The sequence below is a fragment of the Calidris pugnax genome, unplaced genomic scaffold (assembly GCF_001431845.1).
Source record: "Calidris pugnax isolate Ruff unplaced genomic scaffold, ASM143184v1 scaffold8, whole genome shotgun sequence".
Lineage (NCBI taxonomy): Eukaryota > Metazoa > Chordata > Aves > Charadriiformes > Scolopacidae > Calidris > Calidris pugnax.
In genome coordinates this window covers 1,648,572-1,660,719 of record NW_015090830.1, presented here as the reverse complement: position 1 = coordinate 1,660,719, position 12,148 = coordinate 1,648,572, and the positions used below count along the sequence as shown (strand labels likewise).

Below are 12,148 nucleotides of genomic sequence, written 5' to 3'. Positions count from 1 at the left end.
CTAATGTCTCTGTTTAGAAATAGCAGCTAAATAGCATTAATTTACAGATAATCTCAACAACTTTTGTAGTTAACAAAAATATCTGCAGGTCTAATTTTGCTTCCTGCCCTTCGGTAGCCTTCCATAAATTGAAGCAAAGCATTGACTTCGAAAAAGAAATCCAGCAGTTCCCCAGGTGTTACCATTGGGATTCCATTTTCCCAGACGGCAGTGAATCACTCTTACATTGATCTTTTGGCTGCTGCCTCACAGTGTGAAATACATTTGCATTGTACTTCTTGAAGTCACGCTCCTTGTGGTTTGCTAGTGACCTATGAACTATGGCACCACCATGGAAGCAGCAGAACTTCAGCCTTACTGTGATGTAGAATATATGGAATGTCAAATACTGGTTCGCATGGTTATCATAAAGCTTTTCAGGTTACAGACTGATACATGAGCAGTGTTATATCCAGCTACTGAGGCAGACGAAATCACCGCAGCAGAGAAAGAAAGAGGATACAAGAACTCTGGGTCAGTCTGGACAGGGGAAAAATAAAACAGTATAAACAGTAAATGTAAAATGCATTGGAAGACAAAAAGTATTTATTGGATACAAATAGCTTCTCGGCACTAGAAAGATAATAATAATACTCAGCAACTGAAGGCTAGAGAGGGGATGGTATGCATCTTTCTTTGTCTGGGCGTCATACTGCAGGTATAATCAACTTTTGCCCACTTGTTCTTTAGCAGGTTTTGGCTGCAAGAATCTGAATGCAACTACAAAATGAGAGAACAGCAATGAAAGATGAATGCTCTGAACAAGGGCATCTTCAACATGATCTTGGAGGGCACACATATATCTTTCTTTATATTCCATTGAACCAGTCAGCTCACAGCCATTCAAAAGTTTTAACGTTTCATGACTTACAGAAATATAATGTTGGTTAACTTTTGTCAAAATCATAGAAACAAGGCTATTGAATTAGGAACAAGGTTTGCTACTGATGTGCAAGAATACAAATGAAAAGCAAAGTCCTGAACGTATAGGTTATACCTAAATGCTGCACATAGATACAACAGTACAATAAAATCAACTATATATAAGGGGTTTTCATCAAAGAAATGATTGCTTTGACCTGTGACAATACCAGAATGATTTTAAGGGCCCAAAGTACATTCAAAGTCTCAGAGATTAATAAATTTTTTTCAGTGTTGCTAGGACAAATTCATAGTAAGAGGAGAGAAGGGATTTAGGAGAAGCCTTAAAGCATGGGTAAATGATAGCTTGGTTTGGGCAATGACTGAGACATTGTTTCTGCTGCTATGTGAGCTATTAGGAAAGTCTTTCATTGCACTGGAAAATATTTATCTTAACTTAATAATTAAAAGGAAGAAACCATAAAGACAACAACAGAGATATAACAGACTGAGCACCTATCTTGATAAAAGTCTCCAGCTCTGAGACGTCAAGTGGCTTATGTTGGACATAATTGAAATAACTTGCATTTTTAGACTAACTTAAAGGGATCAAAATTCAGTTTGTCTATTTTACTGCAGATGTAGGCATTTTGAAAACCACTGCCATTTGAATTTGCTTGTGGGCAAATGGCTGCCATGAGTAAACGGTGCCACACTCAGTGAGACTGTGGCATGATGCCATTTATTTGTTACCCCACAGTTTTGAGAACTCCTTCTGAAAGGACACCAGTGCAACATAAATATAAATGTATCTTCCATGAATAAGAAAATGGAATACTTTTTACATTTCTCTAGAAAGCCAGTGCTAATAGTGCATGAACTGACTTCTATATTCATTCGATATCAGTCAGAAAAAAAGTCTTGTCATATACTATTGTAAATAGGAGGATTTTATTAATTTTGGTCTTGTTAGGATGTTATGACTGAAAGAATATGTTAATTTCAAGTACTGACTATAGCAAAGCAAAAATTAGTCTTTACTATTTATGCTTCAAAAGAGCATAGATAGTACATTGGCCTGGTTTTCCAGTCTTTGACCTGGCTTATCTATGAAACTCCACAAGTGTAATACTTATTAATTCAACGAGTTTTAAATTAATCTTGAATATCCACTAAGTAGCACTTTTTGTATCTTCTGCTCATACTCATGTCCTGATAAATTAGATTATTTTAAACATCCCATGAAATATGGCGTTGTAAAGCTTAAGTGAAAGGCATGCAAGAGCAAAAGAGGTTGTCAAAGTGCAAAACAAACAAAACATTTCTTCTCTTATACAGCTTCTCCTAGTTACTGTTTAAGTATTGCAGGCCAGTGGTAAAGGAGCAACACTACTACTGCCTCCAGTATCCCCCACTTTGCTTGTGTTTATGGATGTGAGGTAAGCCTTCTGTACCACCTAGGGAGTAAATGACTGCAAAGTGCCCAAAACTGAAGACAATAGAAGTGATTCAATTTCTGAAAGGCACTGCTAGGCAGCAAGCCTAGCAGATATTATTGACTGGGGCCATTGCTGGCCATAGCCTGCCTCCATATCTAACTGCTGAATAAAAAGCAGCAGGAGTGGCAGCAGCAGAGGACGCGCAGGTTTAAAGCGACAGAAGCCATGTAAGGAAGCAAAACTAAGAGACAGCAACAGTAAGACAAAGTACATAGAAACTTTTAATGAATTAACCTTACAAAAGACAATAGCTTCAAAACATTTGACACGTTTGTACAAAACTATTCCAGCATTGTTAGTTCTCTCTTCAGAAAGAATGCCAGCAAGCCACCCAACGTGTCCCTGGCTATGAGATGCAACTGCTGATCACATCCAAATCATGTGTGGACAGAGTAAACTTATTTACAAATACTGTATACTTTAATACCAGATTAGTGGATGCTATTGGGGAGCGACTGTATTTTCCAGAAAACACCATGCATCAGAAAATAGTATGCACCCCTAGCTTTATTGCCTTTTTTCCCCGCATTTGTCACTAACATCTCTTTTTAGTCCTTTCAGGATGAGTGATCTCCTTTTAATTCCTATTCCTTCTTTTCTTGTCTTCAAATAACAGTGCAAGTAGCAGTACAATCTTCCAGTCCTATAGCATACATCGCAACTGTCCTTGAACATAGGAAATCAAGGTGCAAAATGATGGCTCATGGGACTATTCTGCAGCCATATTAAAATAAGTGCCACATACCAGAAAATAGCACGCATGTTAAGGGCCAAAATGTAGTTAAAAAGTGCGTGATACTTTCCTGAAAATATGGTATTGATGACACGTACAAGCATTCTTCAAGATGCCACGTTCCCTTGTGAAAGGGATCTTGTCATTTCAGTATGTACAAAGTATGTCTTCAATTCTCCTTTTCCTTTTACATTTATTATTCCTCTGCAAGTGCTCATGTACCCCAGTGTTTGCAGGACGTTGTTTGTCTCCTCTGTAACCTGCAACAATACAGTAATGCAATCAGCATTGGTAACAGAGCAAAGCAGAATCTTCTTCCAGAGTGTGAAGAGAACGTATGTGCCAAGCAATCATAAGGATTTGGCTATAAAGCTTATAAGGCCTTTAAGGATCTCAAGTGAAGACTGAGCCCCTGACCTTTCAAATAGTCTGTTGCTGGATGCCAATTCTAATCTCCTATATCAAGTATGACATTGGATATAACCATTTCTGTACCTAGGATTGCAAACAGAGGGCACGCAGACACACAAATGGCACTAGGGACAACGCTCTTCCCTCATACGGCATTCTTCTCAACGTCAGGAGTCGCTTCCCATTTCAGCAGACCTAAGCTTCCCCGCCTCTTTGCAGATGCTAAGGCTGTGTGAATGAAGTGAGACACTTCGCATCATCTGCCAGAGCTGTTGCCAGTTTCTCACATAACTGCAGTCAACCACACTTTAGGCAGTTCTGCCATTTTAGGTGAAAGCCCACTAGGGCAGAGGGTGTCCAACCTCTGTTGAGGAAGTCGAACAACAGAATTGTCTCAGACTGTCTGTGTTTCTTTGTGAAGCAAGCAATTGTTTGCAGATGTCATTGCTTTGACATCCCTTCTGTTTTCAGTTTTGACCAGCAGTGTGTAACTTTACTTTTCCATTATTTAGTTCTGAATAGTCTCAATCACAGATTTGGAGTGCTCTCAATCACATGCTGGGATCCCAAAGTGCTAGGCAGCATAGTAGGCAGATACCTAAAATATGATCCCTATGGAATCCCTAGAAAGTTAGTAAACTGAAGGTCTTTTCTATACAGATCTATCTATAATCTATACAGATAATTATCTATAAAGATTATTAATCAGCATGGTTCATTAAAAGGGAAGTTTCATGATTGCTGTATGGATTTAACTTCGTGCACAACAGTTATGGTAATTTCCTTTATTTAGAAATAATTAACATCGGGAATTATGTTCAGAGATAAGGTAGCTAGTATTTTATGACTTTAGAAATTCATAGAATAGACATGTGATTTCTCTCAAATCCTCTCTTATTCTAGGGATGAATTTCCAGGCAACCCATGACTTCCTCCACTGTATTCCTCTGTAGGGTCAAAACCAAGTTTTGATTCTTCTCTCATTTTCCCTATAATTTTCTTTTAATTCTTTACTTCCCTGCCCAAGGTCTAATTATTTTGAAATGTATAGATACAGCTGGAAGAAAATTTTTCTCTGCAGGCATCTATAGCTCCAAAACACAGACATGTTTAGTGTACAAATATATGATGTCTTTTAAGCACCAAACTCAAAGGATTAAGATAAATACTAGCACAAACCCAAGACTTACCTGTATTTTATCTAAGACACCAGTGCTATCCATCCTGCTGGCCACATTTACTGTATTGCCCCAGATATCATACTGTGGTTTTTGAGCTCCAATTACTCCAGCTATTACAGGTCCATGGTTGATACCTGGAAAACATCAGAACTTAACATTAAAAAAGAAGATCCACCAAACAAGGACACACAGTGCATCTGGTAACATATCAAGTCAATGAACACAGTATTTGGCCCACGCTGAATAGCGAGTACAGCAACCAATAGTCTGTTCACACTCTTTTATCAACCATTTACAGCAGAAGGATCTTAGTTATAAAAATGCCAAAAGTTAGTTCATCTAGTTTAAGTTTTACAGCTCCCTCCCATCCTGAGTAATTTTGGTATTTCAACCATTAGCATCCTAATAACCTGCTACTGCCTTTATTAGCATGAGGAACACACTGTGGGAGGGCAGCAGCTCCTGGGAAAACAGATAGACAATAATTTCATTGCAACTTGCAGTGAAAAGGGCTTCTCTTCTCTGCAATAGTTTATGGCCAAATCAAATGACTCTTACAGTGTTCTTTGCCTCTTAAATGTAGAACAGACTAATTTGAATGAGCTGGAAGGATTTGAAGTCTTGTTTTGAAGGCTGGATTGCCCATAGAATGGTCCTAAATAACTGCAATCAATATATATGTATTCAATTAATTTGAATAATCATGTAGTAAGAGTAACAGATTGCTAGCTCTGAAATGCACATTGTAAGAGCGAAGAACAACATTGCATAGTCCCTCATTAGACTCTGGGCATTTTTTATCTTGTAGTCAGTTTGTACCCTATATTATGTTTGTAAAGGGAGTGAGTTGGACTCTGCTAGCAGGGAAGGAAACCGGGAGGCAAAATCAAAAACTCTATCGTTAACCATTGTCAAATACCTACACTTGTAACTATACATACCGGTGAGCAGGTAAATTAGACCTAGTGAGAAATAAATCCTACATAAGCGAGTAGTTTTGATTTCTAAAATTATCTCCACATCAATGGATCATAACTGGCTTCTATTAATTCCTTGACAGAAATCACCACTAGGGATATATCTATGCAGCAAAAAGAAAGTGTGGTTTTAGCACGGGGAGGCATCTCAGAGCTGGCTCATCTAGTATGGATCATATGTAAGGTGCCAGCACGGGCTAGCAACCAGGCTATAAGCCCACCTAGAAACCCTGGAAAAAGTGACTGTAGGAGTTAAATTTAGAAAACTGGGGAAATATGCAAACCCTAAAGAATACCAGATAGAACCTGATAAGTATTTCTCTAAGTGCTTGGGATTGAATGCACAAAGGGACTTAGGTCTTGCAACAGTCTGCATTAACAACCAAGTCACGGGTGTGTATTTCTGCCTCATGACATCCAATGTGTAGAAAGCCTAGGGACATGAGAGTGGAATCCACAAAAGCCACCTACCGAGTAGCCCAAGCTGGCTAGTAGGGAGTACTGAAGAGATGTGTGTGGCCTATGCTCTGCCATGGTCCAGAAATTAAGGCAGTGCGGTGGGACCTTCCTACCAAATACCATGGGCAGGAGGTGGCTTTTTTTTCACCTCATTCCTGAACCACCACAGCTGATGGTTAGAGTAATACCTTAGGGGCTGGAAAGCCAGCTTTAGATCCCTCCACCTTCAAGGAGAGTTCTTCCCATAACTCTTAGGAATGTGTTTTGGCCACCCAGGCACTCTGGGTTGTGCTGCTCTGTCATTCCTGCTAGTGTGGGTCTTCTTTCCATGACACACATGAATGTTTGTTGGGGCAAGGCTGGGAGAGTAGTTATCTCAGTCCAGGTGAATGCTCTAACAGAGGGTGAAACCATCAGTCTCCTTCTCTCATATCCAAAGTGACAAATAATTATTCCATGAAAAGTCAAATACTGTTCAGCAAATACTTTTCAGCAGGACAGACAAAGAATATCTCATTCCAAAGTATCCTGCAGCCTGGGCTCATAGCACTCTCCAGGGAACCGGGATCCCTGTGCTTGAGCAGCCTCAGCCAAAAGCAGAAATCAAATTAAGTTCACATACAACAGAGATGAATGTTCTAACCGTGAAGCTATATGGAAAACAACATGTCAGCCTCTGTTCTGTTCTGAAAAAAAAAAGCAGCACCTGTGCAAAACTTGCCACAAAAGCGTATCTGAGCTAGTCTAATAAATCAAGCACCTTTGCTAACAGAAGGGGAGGAATGCCTGAAATGTAATCTAGGTGCTTCTCTCCCTTACCTGACAGCATCAGAGTAGCCTGTGTACCTTCTAAGGCACATCTAGCATTTCAGGCATTTGCAAGAAAATGAAGATTGAAAGCTGAGACCTCTAGTGAGTTGCAACAATTCTAGGGTTACATGCTGTCTGAGGAAGGTTTTACAAATGGCAGTTTGGGTTTAAATTCTTCCAGCAGGCATCATGTTGGAGATGGATACTCAAAAGTTTCTTTGGCTCTAATTGCTACAGATATCAGATGCTTTTATGGTCAGGTGGTGGTGGGCAGTGGAGAATTGAAGTGAAGATGGGAAGTGAAGATCTCAGTGGTGCCTATATTGGATCAAGATGGCAAGAATGCCAGTTTGGGGCCTGTGTCCCTTTGTAGATTTAATTATTCTTCATTTCATGAAGCAAAAGAATCTGACTTTTCTGGAACCTATAGCAATAGGACAAGCAAACACTTTAAAAATCACAAGTAGGTTGTTTTGGTTTTTTTCCCCTGGAAATTTTGCTTCACAATCCCCACTTTAAATGAGTCGGTGTTGCTTTAATCAGTTTGCAGATTTAGCCCCAACACTCAGCAGCTCTTTATCTGTACTGACAGTGCTGATATAAGTATGTTTGCAAGTATGTGGCATGTGTCATCTATGGTAAGAAAGGAAGTTTTATTCTGTACAGAAATATGATATCTCTACACATTCCTTTTAAACCCATCAAGTTCTGTAACACTTTGAGAAGGAAGCATACTTCAGATTTGCTTTTTTAACTCTAGCAAGGAACACAAAACATACTGGCAAAGAAGTGCTCTCAGGAGCACACCAATACTTCCAGTCAGAAGATGGGAAGTTTTGCCAGTGGGTGGCACTGTGAAATAAACATGAAAGGAGAAGCCGAAAGGAAAAGCAAGCAGCTCAGCAAGAAAAAGACAAGACAGGAGAATAACTGTTGGAAATCAAATACTTCTGACATGTTTACAGGATTTATGTGTTTCCAATATTTATTTACTGCTTTCATTTCACACTTTCCAAGTTACACATTGCATTGTAAGACTGCTGTGTAGTGCTATCAGGAAATAAACATTTTGGAACATATGGTTCTTGACCAGCTCTGAATTAATTTATTTCATCATGCTTTTCATGGTGGGCTGCAGCTGCCTATTTCTGTTTTAAAATACCATGATGCACAAGTAGAAGCAATTAGAAGATGAAATATACAAGGGATACCCCTTTCAAATAAAAACAACTGTTCCTCTTTGCTCTTATTTGTTAATAACTGCAGAATAACCAACAATAAAAATATCCTCCTTTGTCTAACACTGGGAAGGAAAGGGTGCATTTTCATATTCTTGCTTGAGTTTAGTATTGAGTTTAGTATTTATTCTGTACAGAAATATGATATCTCTACACATTCCTTTTAAACCCATCAAGTTCTGTAACACTTTGAGAAGGAAGCATACTTCAGATTTGCTTTTTTAACTCTAGCAAGGAACACAAAACATACTGGCAAAGAAGTGCTCTCAGGAGCACACCAATACTTCCAGTCAGAAGATGGGAAGTTTTGCCAGTGGGTGGCACTGTGAAATAAACATGAAAGGAGAAGCCGAAAGGAAAAGCAAGCAGCTCAGCAAGAAAAAGACAAGACAGGAGAATAACTGTTGGAAATCAAATACTTCTGACATGTTTACAGGATTTATGTGTTTCCAATATTTATTTACTGCTTTCATTTCACACTTTCCAAGTTACACATTGCATTGTAAGACTGCTGTGTAGTGCTATCAGGAAATAAACATTTTGGAACATATGGTTCTTGACCAGCTCTGAATTAATTTATTTCATCATGCTTTTCATGGTGGGCTGCAGCTGCCTATTTCTGTTTTAAAATACCATGATGCACAAGTAGAAGCAATTAGAAGATGAAATATACAAGGGATACCCCTTTCAAATAAAAACAACTGTTCCTCTTTGCTCTTATTTGTTAATAACTGCAGAATAACCAACAATAAAAATATCCTCCTTTGTCTAACACTGGGAAGGAAAGGGTGCATTTTCATATTCTTGCTTGAGTTTAGTATATCTAAAATATTTCAAACTCCAGCCTCACTGACCTCTTATAACACTTGTCCTCCAAAACCATTCATGTGGTTCTTGTAAAACCCTGTCTAGAGTCTTCTCGTGTCCTTTGGTATTGATAAGCTTAATGAATTTATGCTGTTAACAACTCTGGAATAATTATTATAGAGTTACCATAAAACAATTCAGAGCCATGGGAGTGTATTTTTCAACCATTCATTACTTAGGAATACTGCCCTTTTCTGAGCCCTGCCTTGAAACAGCCCTATCGCAGCTATGGTTAATGGGCAATACCTCGAAAGCTGCCTTTGAACTGGGTAAAGATGGTGCTACTTACTTTTGTGGCTTTTTTGGTCAGTTCTACTAACACTTTAATCAGCTGATACTTCACACTGAATTCCCCCCTCCCGCCACGATATTCTCATAAAAACCCTGTGATACGTACCTACTCGTAACTTGAAGTCATTGAACGAATGCTTGTTTATGACATCCAGTTTCGCCACCAAGGCAAATGCGAATTCCACCATGGTTCCTATGTGCATATACTGTCGTTCAGGTTCCTGAATTTAAACAGTCAGACAAACAGAATAAAATTATTTTCCTTAGCCTTAGTTGCTGTAAAAATACAACCAAAATATGCCAAACACTTGAAAGCACTTAAACCCTTAGGGATGTCCTAATGCCAGCAGGCAGCAGAAGAAAATTAATGTGGAAGATGGTGCCCTGTCCAGCGTCAGCTGGATCAATCAATGGCCAATAGACCAGGATGTGGTTTACTTACACAATAAGGCAGTCTAGAGATGATAGATCCAAAACATGTCTAATATAATGTTTTGATTGTCAAATAACTGATTAGCTGCTATGTAATCTCAAAGGCACTCAATGTTTATGTGGGCCTAGGATTTGCTCATTAATTTTCTCTGCTTCTATTTTATGCCCTTTAATAATAAATAATGCTTGTGAACAGCCCCAAAGAGACTCCTCCCTCTCACTGTTGCACAGTTCAGCACCCTAGTTAATGGTTAAGCTCCAGTGAAATTCCCAATTTTAAGAGTTCCTCCACTGATCTCATCTGGTAGATAAATAAGCACCTCCGAGAACATCTAATAGACCTGAACATGAGTAAAATACAAGAGGAAGAGAGGAAGAAGGCAACCCATCCTTCTCTGACCCCCAATTTTCTAGCTCAGAGCTTATACCACTTATGAAAGCTATGGACTTAATGTCTCCTCATAGATCAACAGTGTAGCCTGATTTCTAAGTACTAGTTTGAATCTGCTCAGGCTGAGGAGAAAATTGTTTTTCGAGATCCTACAGCCCAGGGTAGGATCCTGACAAGAGAATGATTTCATAAGACATGGCCTCAGTGATCCCTGTGAGAAATGAGCAAGTCTTCCTAATTCCTTGATATAAAGTGACAGGAGAGACGGACAGATGACAACTTTGGAAGAAGATTCGTACAGTAGATGCATCAGCCTAGGTGGGACAGTAGTAGTGCTTGCCAGAGCAGCTGTTTAGATAAATGAAGTCTGTTTCCTTTGGAATTCACTCCTAGGTAAGACAGATGGTTTCCTGTTCAGTTGATGTATTCGGTCCCCCTCCTTAGGCACTTGGTCTTCCTTGGGTGCTTGTTTTAAGCTGGGGACTGTTCCCAGCAGTATGCCGAGCAGTCAGCCACCGCCACACTAGGTACTACAGCACCTGTGGATCTTTGGCCATCTAGACTGAAGGCTGCTGAGTTTGGTGGATTTCCTTTGAAAATGTGTACTAAATCACCAAAGGAACACCAAAGCTTGGATCACTTGACTCACAGTTTGTGGAAATAACTCAAATGATAAATTTCTTCCTGCACACACACTAGTTTTGAGTTGTGACTGAGACATCCTCTATGTCTTCTTATCTCCAGTCTACAGTTCTGCATTTCCTTCATCCCCTTCACCTCCTTATATTAAATGTCAGAGCTAATGTAAAATCATTCTTTTTTCTTTTTTTGTCCTCAGGATCTATGGTTCAGGAGTTAATTGCTTCTGTCTAGAAGGTACATGAGTTTGGCAAGAACACATTAATCCTTAGCAGAGAATGTGTTGATTCATGATTGCTCGCTCTCTGTTGCTAACCCGTAGTACTCTAAAGATCATGGCAAAAGCAAGATTTTTGCTTAAAAGTTACGAATTGCTTCTCTGCAATTTATTTCTACTGACTGGAGTTCCCAATTCTACCCTATTAAGTAATCTAGAAACAAAGGAACATGTTCTCAGTGCTGAGCTTGAAGGTTCTGTAAGTGTATGGTTAATACAGGTACTCAGCCCTCCCAGCTTACAATGGAAAATACTCATTCTTACAGTCTTTTGTACAGTCTGTAAATCCATTTTTGCTGCAGCATGTAGCAATAAAATACTGTATTGTATTTTGAGTAGAAGGCCTGTTTTAGACTTAGCAAATACAGAGGTGGCACTTTCAAACCATAATGTGAAGAGCAATAATTCCCAGAGACTATTAAACAAAGGTATACACTGGTCCTGTACAATGCAATCTACTTTAATTAGAAAAAACTAGGCCACAACATTATACATAACCTGCAGTTTAATGAACAGAATTTTAGCTTTCATTTGAACATGGTTTTTATTAAGCAAGAACCTTTTCCTGTACCTGACACTGTTCTTGGTTGGGTGTGGCGCTCAATCCTGTTGCTGCCATGTAAGTGCTTCCAATGGTCTTTATCTTTTCAACTCCACTGAACTTTGGCTTTGACAATAACTGTAAAACAAGGATGATTTTTCATTATTCAGATCAGCAGCCTTGTTACTCTATCAGCATTGTTACTAACAGCATTCAGAACATCAGTTCCTGTAACACTTTCTTAATAGACAGCCAATGGCTTCACAAATATATACAGGATGAAGGACTTAAGGATGGATGAAACAATGGTTACAGCCTCCAAGGAGAGGGAATTTCTGACTGCTAAAATACCTTTTAACTATAAAGGGACTAAATTTATAGTAATGAGAATAAAATCCACCTTATTGTACATACAGCTCTAAAAAAATAATAGACTTCGATGTTGGAACTGAGTCACCATGTGAGCCGACAGTTAAGCTTTAAGCAGCTTTCTGAAAGTAAG

General features: G+C 39.0%; 1 protein-coding gene across 1 annotated transcript in view; it reads right to left on the bottom strand.

Annotated features, from left to right (window-relative positions):
* Positions 1-563: 563 nt before the first annotated feature.
* The window catches only part of ADCY2 (adenylate cyclase 2 (brain)), a 198,162-nt gene continuing 186,577 nt past the window's right edge, over positions 564-12,148 (bottom strand). The window contains exons 21-24 of the mRNA XM_014941045.1: positions 11,677-11,784; positions 9,473-9,587; positions 4,734-4,858; positions 564-3,392 (exon numbers count right to left, since the gene is read on the bottom strand). Coding sequence (XP_014796531.1) covers positions 3,240-3,392; positions 4,734-4,858; positions 9,473-9,587; positions 11,677-11,784 — 501 coding nt within the window. The 3' untranslated portion in view covers positions 564-3,239. The remainder of the gene's footprint in view (positions 3,393-4,733; positions 4,859-9,472; positions 9,588-11,676; positions 11,785-12,148) is intronic.